Source organism: Microcaecilia unicolor, chromosome 7 (assembly GCF_901765095.1).
Source record: "Microcaecilia unicolor chromosome 7, aMicUni1.1, whole genome shotgun sequence".
Classification (NCBI taxonomy): domain Eukaryota; kingdom Metazoa; phylum Chordata; class Amphibia; order Gymnophiona; family Siphonopidae; genus Microcaecilia; species Microcaecilia unicolor.
In genome coordinates this window covers 263,074,941-263,093,937 of record NC_044037.1, presented here as the reverse complement: position 1 = coordinate 263,093,937, position 18,997 = coordinate 263,074,941, and the positions used below count along the sequence as shown (strand labels likewise).

The 18,997-nt window shown below is 39.0% G+C and overlaps 1 protein-coding gene across 1 annotated transcript in view; it reads right to left on the bottom strand.

The window, feature by feature from the left end:
• The window catches only part of LRP1B (LDL receptor related protein 1B), a 1,639,960-nt gene that overhangs the window by 544,885 nt on the left and 1,076,078 nt on the right, over nucleotides 1–18,997 (bottom strand). Inside the window, 2 exon segments of the mRNA XM_030210865.1 lie at nucleotides 525–729; nucleotides 3,264–3,453. Of these exon segments, the coding sequence (XP_030066725.1) occupies nucleotides 525–729; nucleotides 3,264–3,453 (395 nt within the window).

The following is an 18,997-nucleotide window of genomic DNA, read 5'->3' as shown; positions in this document are numbered from 1 at the left end:
TTTTAGCACGTAGTTGTTATTGAAACAGGTCCAGCCTAACACAACACCATATTTTTTTGCCCTAGACATTTTTTACAAAGTTCCATTATCATACAAAATCATCTACATCATAAGCCCACTCTAGTCTCACGCAAAACACATCTCTAACATGCCCCCTTGAGATTTAGATGAATTGCATAGAAAACCATCTTTAAAATGGGTTTCAATTAGTCTTCAAAAGTTTTGAAATTTTGAACTCCCATAAGTGGACTTTTGTTGGTATGAGATATATATTTGTAAATGGTAAAAATTATTTCTTTATTGTAATTTGTTTTCTCAACTGATTTTCTCAAACAAGTTTATACTTGCAATGTAATTGAAATTTAATAAATAAATAATAAAATAAAATGGGTTTCAAAAATAGTGATTTGGATGTTTTGGCAAGAAAATCATCCATCTGACGCTTTGTGCCGCTTTTTGGGTGTTTTTCTGTTTTGAAAATGAGCCCCATAATCAACCAGTTTCAAATGAAATGTTCTACTTACATATCTTTGAGTTCCATCATATTCACACCTCTCTATTTTCCCTAGGCTTCCATCTGAAAAGTATAGCTTCTCCGCCTTATGATCAATAGTAAGTCCATTTGGAGTGAGAATGTCTGTGCTGACGATGATCTGGGCATTTTTCCCAGTGAGAGTAGATCTCATGATACTTGGGTAATGCTCATTCCAATTACTCCAAAACATTAAACTGTAATCAAAAGAAAACAACAGGATATGTTTAAACCCACAGGGTTCTGTCTTTATTGATTCTTTTCCAGAACATATCTGAAAGTCTTACATTTCACATGAGCACTATAGATTACATAGCATCTGGTATGAGTAAATCAGAGAGCATCGTGTCAGCTGTTATACCAAACAAGTTGCTTGCATTTTCTTAAAATTGTGTAGCTTTCCCAGTCACAGCAAATGTTACTGAAAACATTGTATTCTTTTAACTTATTGTTAGTATTGCTTTAAGTGAAAAGGATCAAATGTTTGATGACAAGCATTTGCCCCCGGATTCTACATAGCATACATGGTCCTTTATTAACTCTGCATTATCCATTCAGGGGGAACATTACCGACGTGGGCTACTGTTAAGTTGGGTTATTTTAGCACAAGTTCTCATTGTATAAAATAGGACACACTGCTAAAATAACAAATTAACAACAGCCCATGTCGATACCCCATCCCCCCCCCCCTTAGTGAGCAATAAGCGTAACATGCTAACTGGCTAATGCTTCCATACCTATTTTCTGCCCATGCATTTTTTTTATCTAGATGCATTTTTATCTTTTTTTTTTATTTATGACATTTTCAATTTCTTACAAGCATAACACTTGTTACAGAAAATCAGCATATTGCAAATATTTAAAGTAGCAGTATAAAAAGAAATATTGTTAACACCTTTCTTAGACCTCAAATAAAAGATGCATTTTTATCTTGTGTTCTTTTTTTTTTTTTGTAAAGGTTTCAATCAATATTATTTATTATGCACATGTTAATTTTTGGCCAAATATTTGAATAAGGACTCCTCAAATTATGAATGAATAAATTCAATTTGCATGACTCCTGTGGTGTCCTAGTCTCCTTGTCTGTCTCCATTCCAGTTTTGTGTCCTTGATGATGTGTATGGAGTGTTTCTTCTTTCTTAGGGATGCTGACATTTATCCCCGCTCCAGATGTGTCAGTTAACTGCTCATTTGGACTTGAGACTTGCACGAGTGATTGAGCAGCCAATTGGGCTTGTCTCTGTGGCATTTAAAACCACCTCAAAAGTAAAAAGAAAAAAAAGTATTTATTCAGTTCTTTGCATAGCTCTTCCTGGATATCTAGGTTTGCGGAATCTGGCTCTAAGGCTTTAAAGTGCCAACACTTAGCAATGTGTAGGCTGTGACAGTGGCATTTACACATGTAAATATCAATATTTTCAAGTTCAAAATGATGCCATTCTCCTTTTGAACAAAATTCTTGTTCCCTATTTGTATGTGCTGCAGTCTATATATATTCAGGGCTTTTTTTGAGGGGGTACTTGGGGGTAATGAGTACCGACACCTTTTTCATTGTCTGCTAAAATTGACCCATGGTCTCACGTTTTAATGAAAGAGCTCAGGCCCAACACACCAATTCTGCCTTGTCATAGATTCTGTGACTGGTTGCAGGGGGCCTGGACATTGTGGGGTGGGTCACTCAGTGATCACCCCATCCCTGAAGGGTGGCCTGGCATTTGAGTACCGGCACCTTTTACACTAGAAAAAACGCACTGTATATATTTTTCTAAGGCATTCTTACAAATATTTTACAAAAAGGTTCTATGAAAAATTGGACTTTAAGGGGGTAATTTTATAAGTGGCCAGCTGTACTTTAGGCATCCCGAGGGCATGAGGTAGGAGCATATTCTATAAGAGAAACCAGGCGCTGATGCCAGCACCCTTTAGGCATGCTCAGGCAGAGGACATTTTCAGTTGGTGGGATTTGGGCATATCTCCCAACCAAGGTATTAATTTTAATAAGGCAACTGCAAGGGGGAGAAGGGCAGAAAGTAAATGAGTGGGCCCATCCAGTCCATCCCTGGGCCCACCCAGAAATTGACTTCTAGCTACATTACTGATCTGCTGGTATTCTTGCTCATATTTTACAAAAGGCTCCTTGTTCAGCAGAGCTTTTGTGAAATACAGGGAAAATTGTGAATGTATCAACCTAGACATCACAAAATACATGTAGACACCAGCACATACAGATAAGGAACTAGCCTCATCCTATGCAAAATAGAGCTTCAAACATGGGACCTATTACACTTGCTCTGTAAAGTATCTACTAGCTCTAATTCAAATGAAAGGCAATAGTTTTCAACATCTTGCTTTTGGGTCTAAAGTTATTCATAGTATAATTTTATAGGGGATTCAGATCTACAAAAGGTCAGTGTAACTAGGTAAATTATAGTGGAGGAGTGGCCTAGAGGTTAGGGTGGTGAACTTTGGGCCTGAGGAGCTGAGTTCAATTCCCACTTCAGGCACAGGCAGCTCCTTGTGACTCTGGGCAAGTCACTTAACCCTCCATTGCCCCATGTAAGCCGCATTGAGCCTGGGAAAAGTACAGGGTACAAATGTAACAAAAAAAACCCGATTATATTTACTCTGTTTTGAATCAATCACAAAATGTTAAATGAAGAATAAAATCTATTTGTGAACAATTTTGTTTTAATTCCAAACTTCAATGTATAGAAAAGTAGCTTGTTCATACTTTTGGCATTCATCCAGTGCTAATACATGAGGATGGTCATCTTCAGACATTGTGATCACAAATTCCTTGTAGAAAGCCCCTTGCCGATTCTGATTAACTGTGTGCCTTGTGATAGATGATGTAGTGGAGCTGGTCCAGTAAAGTGTATCCCAAGCCCTGTGATAAGCGAGTCCTTCCACAGAGCCTACATCTGATAATGAAGATCAAAAATATAGTTGATTATTGCCTATTATTAAAAACCATGGTAACCTTTTAATTAGTATCTTGTTTCCATCAATAAATACAATAAAAAAAAACAACCATTACCATAATATTAAAATCCAAACACATTAGTGAATGATAAAACTTTAAATCTACAGAATCCTAATACAGTACTCATTTACAAACTTTATTTAATCAGCAAAAATGTAACTAAACCATTTTGGGCAACATTTTGTCAGGAAGGCAATTTATTGTGTTTTTAATATATAACAATATCCCCCAGATTCTATATACAGTGCTTTGAGTTGCGCGTGCAAATTTGGGCACATGCCCAATTTGTGCGCATAACTTTATTAAATAACATGCCAATTAGCACTAATTGGCATCCTAACAAGCAATCAACAGCGCTAATTGGATTTAATTAGAAATTACACATGTAGATTTATGTGCAAGTCTGAAAAGAGGGCACGGAAATGAGAGCGTCAGGGGCGTTCCTAGAATTTATGTGTGTAATTATCAAATAAGGGAGATACATGCATAATTTAGGCACGAGGATATGCATCACGTTTCAAGTGGTGCAAATGGCTGCACCTAACATTAGCCAGGATTCCTGGGCATAAGCGCTATTCTATAAACCGCGCCTAGCTTTAAGCACGATTTATAGAATAGTGCTGAGCATTATTTTCTTTGGTGCCGATTTTTTAAGCACCATATATAGAATCTAGCCCCATATGTAAGAACATACATCAATGCAATTCTAGAAATGGTCACCTCCCAATGCTATGTAAGGAGATCTGGGTACCTGGTTTCTGTTATAGAATACTAGTGCAACCCAGTATTGGTGCATCTTACCTTTATGTATCCACAGTTGCATCAACCATAGATTTTCAGTAATGGTGGGTGCCTAAGGGGATCTTGTACAAAGCGTTGGTAAGCTCAATGCCAGCTTACCACATGCTATCCCAGAACTACCACAGGCCCCACGCAGCCACCAGCAGTAGTTCTGGCTCAAGTGTGCGCCATTTTCAGCACACTGGGAATATTTTTTATTTAATAACATGGCTCTAACCCAGCAGATACTGCCAAGTTACCATGGGAGCCCTTATCACCACCTCAGTTCGTGATGGTAAGTGCTCCCCCCAGCATGATAATGTGGTAAGAGTACTGTGTAAAAAGGGCCCTGGCGCATGGAAAAAATGGCCCCCGCTACTACCGCAAGAAAAGTCGCAGTACCCTTATGTTTCACCCAAGTGAATACCTCTTTGCTATACCACTTACATGTGCCCTTACATAATAGCGCAAAGTCAATTTGCTGCCACTTATGTGTGTAGGCATGCTCTTGCCCATGAAAGTGCTCATATTCTGTACATTTACACAACAAGTGGCACATAAATATGGGTGCCCATTATAGAATTGCCCTTATCATTCTTATAAGCATTTAGGGGTGAATTCTTTATAAGCGGCCAAAAAACCTCAGCACCAAACAAAAAGCGCTATTCTATAAACCGTCCTTAAAGTTAGTCACAGTTTATAGAATAGTGTTTATGCCTGGGAATCGCAGCTAACCTTAGGTACGGGTACGGCCATTTGCACAAACTGAAATGTGGTGCAAATGTACGCATCTAAATTAGACGCATATCCTTCTCATTCTATAACAATGTGTGTAAATGTTGGGAACGCTCCCATTTTGCCCATTACCCTCCCATTTCCATGTTCGCTTCTTGAACCTGCACCTAAATTTACACGTATATATTTAAATCTAATTACTGCCAATAATTGGTTAACAAGCCACTTATCAGTGCTAGTTAGCTCATTATTCAATTAAATTGGGCGCCATACCCAAATTTGCATGTGCAGTTTTTGGGACTTTTATAGAATTCAGGGGAAGTGGTAATTCCATAACTATCCTATATATAGATGCCCAGAGGGCACCTGTTTACACTAGTATTCTATAAAGGAAAGTAGATGCCTACTTTTCTTTACAGAATATATGCCAAACAGGTATTTAAGAATATATGGGTTTCAGCATAAGTACTTATCACCAGCCATAGAGCTTCTGTACATGTGTATGTTGAAATTCCAGAAATACACACATGCAGCCCCATTTTAGACATGTCGTAGAAGTAGGAATTGAGACATTCAGGTCACTGCATTTCATTTTTCACCTGTATTTTAGAACAGAATCTGCCAATGTAGAATCTGTTCTAAAATACAAGGAGATGGACGTTTATGCACTGGGTGCATGCAGCATAAACATCCAGTTCATTTTTAAAAATGTATTAAATATAGTTATTTTGAAAGTTGGGATATAACTAGCCATTTGTCAATGCATAACAAGTTATCTTTATAATCACAGAAACATGACTGCTTATGCTCCTGACTGACCTGTTTACCTTGCTAGTTTAGCATTGGGTAAAGCGAAAATCCACTGAGGGATTAAGGGGGCAACCCACTCCCCCCCAATCCCTCCAGTGCTCAATAGCAGCTGTTTACTAAATCCTAAATGCCCCCTTGCCATTTGTGTACACTTGGGTCTAATACATACACATCTCAGACATAATAATATACAGGATAAATGTTTAAGGACAGATTATATATGTATTACATTTGAATAGGACTTGTAAAATGAGGTCATGACATATTATTTTATATGGCCTAGAGCTTCCTTAAATGTATCACTTGGGGGCCCTTTCACAAAGGTGCGGTAGGCTCTACGAGCATGCAGCGAGTGCCAAAATGAGACTACCACCAGGCTAGCCCTGGCAGTAATTTCAGATTCGGCGCACGTGTATACCACTGAGACGAATTATTTTTTTATTTCCTACCGCGCATGGCGTATAAAGCCTTAATTGGCAGTTGATGTACTCTGTGAGCCCTTACCACCAGATCAATAGGTGGCGTTAAGGGCTCAGGCCGTAAATAGGCATGCTGGTTTCTATTTTACTGCAGGCCTTTTTCCAGGCCCATTGAAAAAAAGCTCTTTTTCTCAGACTCGGTAAAAACTGGCCCTGCACACGCCAAAAACATGTGCCCATACTACTGCAGGCCACTTTTTGCCATGGTTTAGTAAAAGGACCCCTTTCTAACACTATATAATTCTTGACTATTACATTTATCTAATAAATGTTTTCTGGACTTTTCACCTACAAAATAATTTCAACATTGTGACACTAGTCAAATAATTATTCCAGTTAAGGGCCCTGTACCTGGGAATTCATTACCCATGGGCATTCATTGACTATCTTCTTATTAAGACTTTAGAAGGGCTCTTAAAACATGGCTGTTCTGCAACTTTTTTTATTGTTATTATTTACTCTAGATGGCTTATTTAGTGGAGTTTATTTGTAGAATCTGCTTATTTTAATAAAATTAGAAATCGTTCTGAAACTGAAATAAAAATAGTAATGAAACTGAAAATTTAATGAATATTTCTGAAGTGTTGTAAAGTTTGAGATGGGGATCAGATGGATTTGCATTGATCTGTTTCTTTGAGTTTCTGTTCTGCAAAATAGAATGATTACATGGCGATGAAAATGATAAATGGGGATGGAACGACTTCCCTATGAGTAAAAGCAAAAGCGGCTAGGGCTCTTCAGCTTGGAGAAAAGACGGCTGAGGGGAGATATGATAGAGATCTATAAAATAATGAGCGAAGTGGGACGGGTAGATGTAAATTGCTTGTTTACTCTTTCCAAAAATACTAGGACGAGGGGGCCCGCAATGAAGCTACAAAGTAGTAAATTTAAAATGAATCAGAGAAAATATTTCTTCACTCAACATGTAATTAAACTCTGGAATTCTTTGCCAGAGAATGTAGTAAAAGCAGTTAGCTTAGTTGGGTTTAAAAAAGGTTTGGATAGCTTCCTAAAAGAAACGTCCATAAGCCATTATTAAAATGGACTTGGCTGTTTTGGGATCTTGCCAGGTACTTCTAACCTGGATTGTCCACTGTTGGAAACAGGATGCTGGGCTGGATGGGCCTTTGGTCTGTCCCAGTATGGCAACACTTTTGTTCTTATGTTCTTAGCCTGTTTGTCCAATGAGCTGGATTATAGTAACTTTTATATTTTATTTTGTTTAGTCATGTGCCCTGTTTTAAATTTAATTTAGGTAGCAAAAGAAAGGGTCCAAAAGTACATGAACAGGAACAACAAAAGAGAAGCACAAATAGGCCTTCAAGAGTGGAACAATTAAAAGTTCTTTAATGAATGGGCCTGACACAGGCCATGTTTCAGTGTGAATATGCCTGCATAGGGGCACTGGAGTATGAACTATTGGGAACCACACAACCAATAAATTATAATTGTTCCTCAATAAAATATACAAACAAAATCCAGAGCAAAGCAACTCAAATGTTGCAGCATACTAGTGGTTAAAATCGGCTGAAATAATGGAATTCAATGTAACAGAATTGCAGACAATGTACACATGTCAACTGCATCTTAGATTGCTGTGGCAGTTTTTGCTGTAGCCCACAGCACTGCAAGTTTCAATTGACTTTGTGCGCATTGTCCGCTATTCTGTTAGATCAACTTCCCACATTTAGTACGCTGCAGCATTTGAGTTGCTTTGCACTAGATTTTGTTTGTATGTTTTATTAAGGAACTATTATAATTTCTTGGTTGTATGGTTCTAAGAGTTCATACTCTAGTCATCCCTGACGTAGATTTATACATGCCGAAACACGGCCCATGTCAGGTCGATTCATTAAAGAACTTTTGATTTTTTCACTCTTAAATTTATACATTGGGCCCAATATTCAAAGTGATTTAAACAGCCAGTTTCGGAGGCTAAACGGCAATAGTCAGTGGCACTTAACTGGACAGTGCTACTGAATATTGCCTCTTAACAGTCAACCCTAACAGGTGAGGTTAAGGGAGAGCTGGGGGTGAAGTTTGGTCAGATCAGCCACCTAGCTAGTTAGTGGCAATATAAAGAGCTTTAACTGGCTAAGAACCCACATAAAGTTAGGCTGAAGATAATCAGGTCTGAATATCATCCAGTGCCCAGTTACCTTCTGGCTAATGGCTTCAGCTGCAATGCCCTGTTCCGATATCCCTTCCACCTCCCCCCCCCAAAATAAAAAGAACCCCCTGTCATGATTGCCCTCCCATTCATCCCCTAAAGATACAGCAGGTAGGCCCAGCCCCCTTCCCCAGAGGCCTACCTTGAAGGAAACCCCAGGAGGCTTATTTTCAAAGCACTTAGCCTCCCAAAGTTCCATAGAAACCTATGGAACTTAGCCTCCCAAAGTGCTTTGAAAATATGCCTCCTGGTGGTCTAGTGGTAAATGGGCAGGAGTGATGCCCACTCATTCCTGCCCATTTCCAAGGTCGCTGCAAAATGGCTGCCTGACCTTTTGAAGTGCCAAAAGGCTGCTGTTATAGGCTGTGATAGCCATTTTGCAGTAGTCTCGAACATGGGCAGGAGCTCCTTTCCATTTACCACTGGAATACCAGGATTCTGCAAGGTATAGGGATCGGGATATTGACCCAATTATATGTTGTGAACTGTATCAATAGTATTTTCTGATCCATGTTGAATTGGGAGGCAAAGTGGAAAAGAAATACCTATGTTAAATTAAATTATGTTCTTTTGTTCAAAAAATGCATTTTGGTAATTCAATTCCATCTTCAGGAGCCCTCCAAAAAGCTGCAACACTTATTGCCCATGTGGAGACCGTGCATACTGTACCACAAGGTCTGCTTTGTCAAAAGCCACCACGTTTATGGTCTCAGATAAGTTCACATTATATAATAGTTTTTTCATGGTGGAGACAGTGGGTATTGATAGCACTGATCAGAAGAAATGTTTGAGGTTGGGACAAATTGTTATGTATAAAGGCTGAATTGAGTATAGTTTTGGTTTCAATATTAAAATAATGTTATCACTGTACACACATTTTACACAGAGTATATGGGAGCTTTATGTTAAGAGAACTTGAATGATTGTCCCAACAAAGGGTTTTATTAATTTACAATATGTTTCCTGCATACCAGTAGCTTGGTGCTATGGTATATTAACTTAGAGCTCCCGTTTTCACTGGGCTGCATTTTGAGAAAAATGTGTAATCATGAATAAATGCACGATTAAACAATTTTGATTGATCTATTTATTTTGTCTTATTACTTACTGCTGTAGCTCCTTGTGACTGTGGGCAAACACTTAGGGGTCCTTTTACTAAGCCGTGGTAAAAAGTGGCCTGTGGTAGTGCGAGCACATCTTGCTGGCCCATTTTTTACCATGTCTAGGAAAAAGAGCCTTTTTTAAGGGTCCAGAAAATGAACATGTGCTAAAATTGAAACCAGTGCACATACATATTTAGCCTGAGACATTTCCGCCACCCATTTACCTAGCAGTTAGGTCTCACGTGCTACCTGTGCGGTAAGCATGCAGTATGTGCCAACTGCTGTTTACCACCTGGTAAGCGGCCTGTGGTAGAAAATAGCAAATTATTTTCTACTGTTCCGAAAGGTGTATATCAAATTCCATCCCCCTTCCCATCTCTAAAGGACTGATAATCTCCCTCCCTCCCACCCATAGATCCAGCATATCTCCCTTTTTCTTTCTTCTCTCCCTTTTCTCTTCCCCCTAGTTGATTAGCTCTTTCTCTCTCCTTTCTATTGTTCAGCATTTCACCCTCCCTCTCCTCCACCCTCAAGAGTAGCAGCGCAAACTTGGTGATGAGCAACACTAAGTTTTTTTCACGGCTGTTAGAGCTTACTGCTTTGGCAATAGCTTCCACTGGTGACTCCTCCAGTTCTGCTTGCAGGTCTGCAGCTCACTGTTCTCCCACCACTCAGGCTTCAGCCCCCTCTCAATCCCCCTCTCCCTTCCCAGTATTCCTTCAAGGTGGTCTTCTGTTGGTCCCTGGAAGTGGCTGTTTGTGGCCAGGTCTGAAACTTTCCCTCTGACCCATCCTGCCTATGCAAAAACAGGAAGTGATATCAGAGGAGGCAGAACAGGCCAGTGGGAAAACTTTGGAGCAGACCACAAGCAACATATGTGCACCACTGCTGCTGCTGCTGGGAACCAACAGAAGATCATTTTTAAGGTAGGCTGACATGTACGAGATGATGTTGAATCCTGGTTGGAGAGAAAGATGCTGGAGCATGCTGAGGACAGGAGTTGAAGGAGTGGAAGAGAAAATTCTCTAATCACAATACATTTTTTTTAATCGTGACTAGTGATTGATGCATTAATCGCATAGTTAATTATGATTAAATTGCATCCTTAGTTTTCATATCAACATTAATATATTTTAGTTGCAAGTGGAAATATACTAATATATGAAAGAATAAAAGTACTAAACTCACATCCAGAGATTGTTCATTGGGATATATTTTTTCTTTTTTTTTTTTGGTTATTCAGATACTTTTTTTTCCTAATATTGGGTTCTTTCTAAAGTGAAATATTAAGATATGCACAAGTATTAATTACAAAATACACTCTTTGCCTTTCCACAGCCCCTAACATGAATGTTTGCTTTAGGTAGTCAATGTAGTTCATTTGCACTAAACATGCAGTTTATTAAATTATTTTTGTTGTTAGCTCTGTGGTAACTGCTACCATGCTTTAAAACCCATAATAAACACCTACCTTGGTTTACTAAATAGTGCCCTTAATGCATAGACTCCATGTACTAGCAATTTCCAATTGCTAAATGAGTTCACTCTACATAGGGATGTGTACATTTAGCTGAGTTGATTACATTACTCCTCAGCTCTCTACAATTGCAGCCATGATATGTGAAATATTTTGTTTTTACTTGAAGATGTTAAAAAAAACTAAGGGACTTTCTGTGCAATAATTACACACTGCAGACAACCCATAGGGCAAATAACAGTGGAGGTGAGAAGTATAATATTCAAACATCAATCTTCTATCCAGCAGCTGTAATGTTTCATAGATTAAGAAATATAACCAGGCCCCTCTTTTTCTTCAGCATCACAATGCATGTGTTTGGGTAAAACATGTTTTTAATTGAATAATTAACTTGCATTAGAAATAAAACCTACCCCTGTTAGTTAATGCATGCATCATCTATTTTGCTTTTTCTAGTGCAGTGAATGCCGTCATCTTTTTTCAAGAAAGCTCTCTGGCATTCTCTTTTATCTTATATGAAAAATATTATATAAAAATAAAAGCAAATTATATTAATAACCTACTAAGGAACGCCTTCAACTCTGTCAAGAAAAGATAAATTGCAGACTACAGCGTCCAATAAATGAAAGTGGCACTGTTTGAAAGAAGGATAATTATTTCCTACTGATGTGCTCCCTGAACACTGGGGCAGGATATCTGCATGCATGATTGTTTCACCTGTTTAGTGTATAATTATAAAGCTTTCAAAGAGCAGCTGATGAAGGCTTGCACAATTTCTGGACTTCGTTTCGTTTCATTGAAATATGTGCATGGATGGTTTTAGTTATGTGGTCCGTATCCTTTGATTATTGTGTAGAGATCATCCAGTCGGTGAATAACTTTGTTTCACTGACCTACACTTCCACTGGTTCATAAATATTGGCAGACAATAGTATGAACCCTAAATGTGCCTCTGCAGCACTGATTCATTAATCTAGCCACTTTCTGGATTTTAATCTTGTAATGACTTCACCAGATCTTCAACCTTCCTCTTGTTTCAATTTAATGCCACAACAGAAAAAAAAATGTCCATGCCACCATGGTGAGGAATCAGATGCTGCTTTTTTCATGAATAACATCTACTATGAGAAGTGAAATTATTTAAAGCAGCTAGTTTGTTAGATGGTTTCTGTTTCATTGTCTTTTTTGTATAAAAATGTCTATTGCATGGCAGAAAGCTATTTCATAGATACAGGACAGTGTTCAACCTTTCCTCTGTTGTAACATACAGTATATGACAGACAACATTCATATATGTGACACACCAAACACTAAAATTCACTGCTGAACAAAGCATGTCTAAATATTTCCTTGTTTAACTATAAGTTTAGTGTGAATTTGCCTATCCCATATTAAAAAGCTTTATGCAACACATCATGTTGCTTGACTTTACTTTATCTTTGTAAAAGCTGTTTCATAGCAGTGAATCAGTGAAGGTTTTTATGAACTAAATAAATTTTGAAGTTAGCATTGATATTATCTGTAACAAAGAGCAAAATTGCTAAAATGTTTTTGGAAATAAATTAAAAGTTAAAATAATTCTTTCCAATGACCAGTGATGAACACCACGCCCCCAGTTAAAGCCACCAAAAACTGAAAGTAAGCAGTTGGGCATTTTGAGGTATATATATATTTTTATTATTATGTTTGGGACAGTTATTTTTATTACATCTGTACTCTGCGCTTTCTCACTCATAGCAGGTTCAATGAGGCTTACATATTATATACAGGTACTTATTTGTACCTGGGGCAATGGAGGGTTAGGTGACTTGCCCAGAGTCACAAGGAGCTGTCTGTGCCTGCAGTGGGAATTGAACCCAATACCCATGACCATAGTCCACCACGCTAACCACTAGGCCACTCCTCCAATTATAACAAGTTAAATGGCCAAAATATCCATCTAAAAAGGGAACAGGTTTTGTGGCATTATGGGCCATCACCATTTAGAAATAATGAGGGGAATTCTATTCAGGGCACCTCGTAAGCACCTATTCTATAAAGCAGAGGTTCTCAACCCAGTCCTCAGGACACAGTCAGTCAAGTTTTCATGATATCCACAATGATTGTGCATGAGATAAATGTGAATACAATGGAGGCAATGCATGCAAATTGATCTCATCCATATTCATAATGGATATCATGAAAAACAGACTGACTTGGTGTGTCCCGGGAACTAGATTGAGAACCCCTGCTATAAAGAGATGTAAGTGCCTAGTTTTCTTTATAGAATACTGGTTTAACTAAAGAATTAGAAGCTTAACATTTACATGCAAGCACTTTAGCCAGTCATAGCAGTGTATGTTTGTGCCTAAGGGGTCCTTTTACTAAGCTGTGGGAAAAAGGGCCCTGCGCTGATGGCGGGGGGGGGGTCATTTTTCCCACACGCCAGGGCCCTTTCTCCCTCAGCCAGTAACCCCCCCCCCCAAAAAAAAAAAATGGCCACGTGTTGAGATAACTCTCACCATGTGGCCATGTGGAGGGGAATCCTTACCACCACCCATTGAGGTAGTGATAAGGGCTCCAGCGCTGGTTGCGGGGGGACATTTATTTTTCCCACGTGCCAGGGCCCTTTCTCCCACAGCCAGTAAACCTCCCCCCCCAAAAAAAATGGCCAATATTGAGATAACTCTCACCATGTGGCCATATGGAGGGGAGTCCTTACCACCACCCATTGAGGTAGTGATAAGGGTTCCAGCGCTAACCCGGCAGTAACTGGGCAGTGTGCAGCAATGCCTGATCACCGCTGGGTTACCGCCACACTAACCATTTCCGGGTTTTTTTTTTTTCCCTCAGAAATGGCACATGCTCAGGGTGGGACTACCCCGGTAGCCACTTTGGGCTGGCGGTAGTCCCAAAAGTGCGAGTGGTAAGCCCGCATTGGGTTTACCACTGCTCTCTAAAAGGACCCCTCAGTGGTGCAGGTTCCCATCTAACTTTCAGTATGTCCTTTTTTGCCTACATGCTTTAAAATGTAGGTGCAGTTCAATACAGAGTATGCTTAGCGATTTGTGTGCCTAAATTCTAATTCTTGTCTTAAGTCAATTAAGTTGCACACATACTTATAGCATCTGTTTGGATTTCAGTACAGAATGCTATAGAATCCAGGGGTAAGCGGAAAGCTACCGTGGAATGCCTCAGCATGTCCCACAGTAGTGCTCTTTTAGCACATGATAGGCCCACTTTAGGCCTAACACACCTTAGTAAAAAGGCCCCATTGATTGTTTTGAATAATGACCCTCAATAAAGACAGTTTTCAAATAATCTAACATAGTTATTTAAGAAGTTATCTTATCAAAATAGGGTCCAAATATAGTTTTCCTCTTTTGCAGGCAAAAGTACCCAAGCTGTTTCACAGTGGGGAGTTTTCCTTTGAAAAGAAGATTCCGGGCCCCCTGTTGGGTTTTATATAATCCACAGAATGAGCTGAAATGGAAAAATTATAACTTATTCAGCCAGAATGAGAAAGAACCTAAATTAACTAAAGAAATCAAGCTACAGAAAGTGAACAGAGAATTAGGGAATAATTCCTCAAGCTGTATAAAAGAGGCCTTTTCAATCATGCATGCTACTTTAAATATTCTACTGCAGCAAAAAGTCCAGACATCATTGATGTTTTCCAAGCACAAGCTCCATAAATGCGGGAATAAGTTAGGCAGATACCTGGGAAGAACAGAGTAAACTTCTGAAGGACCTAAGTTCTTCCTGAATCTCAAAGTTAAAAATGGTATGATTCATATTGATAAGATGCAAATCATTAACATTCTGAGAGAGTTCTGTCTTGATATATATATGCGAAAGTGTAGGATGACATCATATCTCAATTTTTTAAAATATAACTATGCCTAGATTATCTTGAGAAAATATGAGATAATTAAATTTCCTCTTGGATATGGAATATGTTTGAACTAGAGAACTTAAGCCACACAAGACCCCAGGATTGGGTGTATCATTATAATTTTACAAAGTTTTGATAGTCAAAGTACAAGACCCATTTGACTAGAAAGTGAATTGCTTCTTCCAATATAGGCTTGGGAGAAGAGTCAAGCTTTCACCTGCTTCCTTAAGTAGAGGTGGAGGGGAATTTTTGATATGACATCTAAGTCAGACTTTGGGCTTTTTGCGCTAAATGTCCACATTTTTGAAACCGCAACATGTCTATTTTTTTAAAATACCATATGTAACAAAATGTTTTGCTTTGTGCATTTATTTTTTCAGGCCATTTTTGAAAAAAACGTAGAAAATCAAGCCATTGGAATGTAAGAGAGGCCAATATTTTTAGCTGATTGGTCCCCCAGACATCCCAGGAGACCAATGGGACACCCTAGGGGACACTGCTGTGGATTTCATATAAGTGCTCCTAGGTACACATTTCACTGATGCTCCCTTATCTTGTCTACTGAGCCTGCCAAAACCCACTACCCCCAGCTGTAAACCACTACAACAGTCCTTATGGATGAAGGGGGAACCTATATGTGGTTACAGGGGGTTTCTGGTGAGTTTTGGAGACCTCACATTTTCCAGTACAAGTGTAACAGGTAGGGGGAGGTATGGGCCTGGGTCCACCTGTCTACAGTGCACTGCACCCACCACTAGACTACTCCAGGGACTTGCATCTTGTCAGAGGCTGGTGAGTATTACTTTCATTTACATTTTTGGGGTGTGGGATGAGGTCAGTGACCGCTGAGGGAGTAAGGGGGGGGGGGTAATCCCTGAATCCCTCCAATGGTCATTTGGTTATTTTGTATCTTACTTATTAGAAAAACAGACCAAACCATTAAGTCTGTAAAACATCCAAGTGTTAGGCACGTCCTAAGCCCATTTTGAAACGCCACCGACACGCCCCCTTGTAAATCTGGACTGCAGATGAAATGCATAGATAGACATCTGCAAAAAAAGGTTTTGAAAATAGTGATTTGGACAATTTGAAAATAAATTTGTCCAAATGGTATTTTATGATACTTTTTGGATGGTTTTCTCTTTCAAAAATGAGCCCCACAGTCTTGTAATTGGCAAAGTCTTTCCAGGAATGCATTCCAAATTGTGGAGGCTACTGTGAAGAAGGCTCATTGACTAGTGTCACATTGCTTTGGAGAGGGTGTAGTTAGGTATCCCTTGCGAGGACCTTAGTGACCTTGAAGATCCATAGAAAGAAATCTTGCTCTTCAAGTATTTTGATCCAATATATTTAAAGGCCTTGAAGATCATAGTAACATAGTAAATGATAGCAGATAAAGACCTGCATGACCCATCCAGTCTGCCAAACAATCACATTGATTATCAATTCATGATTACACCAATAATCCAACAGTGCTACTAACAACATTTTCCTGGCTAAATTCAACTTCAAGATGTCTTTCTCTCCCTCATTCAGATACACAACACCTGCAGTGATAGCATACGATATGAATGTGGTACAACATTTGCCTACTTGATATTGATCTATCTGCAGTCTCAGGACACAGACCATAGATGTCTGCCTTTTACTGGCCTTACTTCTGAACTAAAGGAGTTACCATTGAAGCCCACTCTAGCTGGTCCTGATCTGCGTGATTTAACCCTATATAATACTGGTAGCCAATAAAGCTTTCTGCAGAAATGGTGTGATATAATCACATTGCTTACAACCTTCTATCAGCTGTGCTGTGGCATTCTGAATTAATTGGAGCTGGTGCAAACCCATTGTAGGCAGACCAATGCAGAATGTATAATACTGGCACTTGCACCACAAACTCCCTTCAACATACATCCATATATCCAATAAGAACACAGGAGACGGAATTCACATTGATAAGACAAAGACTACAGATTTATTTCAATAACACAATAACAAGAACAACAATAGAATTTCTTCTCCAACCCATTATCTAGTTAGAGGGTGATGAGCTAGCTAGTAAGTGACTCAATCAGACACCTTCGCATAACAGAACTGTTGCCTAACCTGTGGTGCCGCAATTGTGCCTCCACGAGTGGCGGTGGCGCACACGAGGATATAAAGTAAATCAGTTCTCTCCCGAACCTATCTTCTACACCAACAATGCAGGGCTATCCCCTTCAGAACTGGCCCTCTTCCACCCCCAAGCTATGACCAGAATAAACCCCCCACTTACTAACATCATCCACTAGAACATGCGTAGAGTGCCAAATTGCAACCTAAAATAAGGAAAATAGAGGGTAGGACAAAAATGTCCAGCACCACACCAGTCCTTCTAACCCTCCCACAAAAATGCTTTTTTCCTGAGTGAACCCTATCAGCCATTGAGACCATCTCTCACACCTCACCCAACCACAGCACACCAGTCACAACCTAACTAGACCATTTTATCTCAAAACCTTCAACTTCTTAAATACATTCTATGCTCTACAATGTATGCTTCCCTCTCCCACCTCCCCTTTCACAGAAAAAAACCCTTTTTCTCCCCCTCCCCACAAACCCTCTAAATTGGGCTCAGCTAATTGAGCTAAGCCATGTTATCTACACTCAGGCTTAATTTGAGGGCAGCTTTACAGCAGTTCAACCTTGATGTTAAAATGGCATGAACCACTGTTGCGAGATTTGCCTTCTTGATTGAGGAAAAGTGTCATTGTGACAGATGATAGAAACACTCCTAAAGTTTGCTTGGATTTGAAGGATCAGCATAAGTGTTTTGTCTCGTGTATCCCAGGTTTCCTAACCTGTGATTTATAGGGAAGTTTGTAGCCCCCCCCCCCCCTCCACCAACTGATTTTATTTTTTTTTTTTCATTTATTTTTTTATTAAGCTTTTTAACAATCATAATGTCACATTAATGAATGATAATACACAATTTGGAAAAACAAATTATACACAAGTGAATTATTTTTAAGTTTCAAAAAAATTTTGACCACAAGAATAAGAAATCAATCCAAGATGTAAGATTAATCATATAATTTAAAGGAAATATTTATACATTACAAATTATATTAAATGAAGCGTCATGTCCCAAGTGATTCACTCCTGGGCTGTTAAACAGTGTACATATGGGATTAAACAACTACATTTACCTCTTCCCTACTGACTAGAAATTCCTGTAGCTGTTTGGGGTAAAAAAATTGAAACTTTTTAGATTGAAATATAATTCTGCATACACAAGGGAATTTCAATAGGAAGCTAGCTCCCATTGCCAAAGTTCTTGTGCGCAAAGCCAAAAGGCCTTACACCTCTTCTGAGTCTCTCTTGATAGATCCAGATATATTCTTATTTTTTACCCCAAAAAAACTGAATCCAAATGTCTTAGTGAAAGTCTCAGTACTGCATCCCAATCTATTTCTAAAGCAAATGTGACTAATAATGTTGCTCTTTTCGTTATAATCTCCAAAGATGACTCCAAAAAGGTAGTCAAATTCATCGCTGCACCACCTTGAGGAAATTTTTCTGACTCCACTCTAGGATCAGCTGGCAAATAAAATGCTCTAGTAATTGGTGGTAGTGAATTGTCTGATATACCCAGTATTTCCACCAAGTATTTTTTTACCATTTGTACAGGAGTAATAAGAGACGAACTAGGAAAGTTTATTAGCCTCAAATTAAGTCTCTTAGACTGATTTTCCAGATATTCCAGCCTTCGGAGAGTAAAATTCTTATCTTTAATTAATGTTTGACCCACAAGTTCCAATTTTTGAGTTCATTCAGTAAGAGATTTTACTTCCGCAGCTTGTTGATCAGTCTTTTGCAATTGGGCTAATGCAGTCTCTGATAAAGTCTTAATAATTGCAGCATTTTTAGTTACTACAGATTGTAGGGAGGAGCGTGCAGTAAAGGTTAAGTCCCACAGTGACTCTAGCATCACTATGGCTGGCTTTTCCATTTTCTCCAATGTCAACTCAGGAAGGGGTGCTTTAGCAGCATTTTCCAAAATACTCACTGTCTGGGC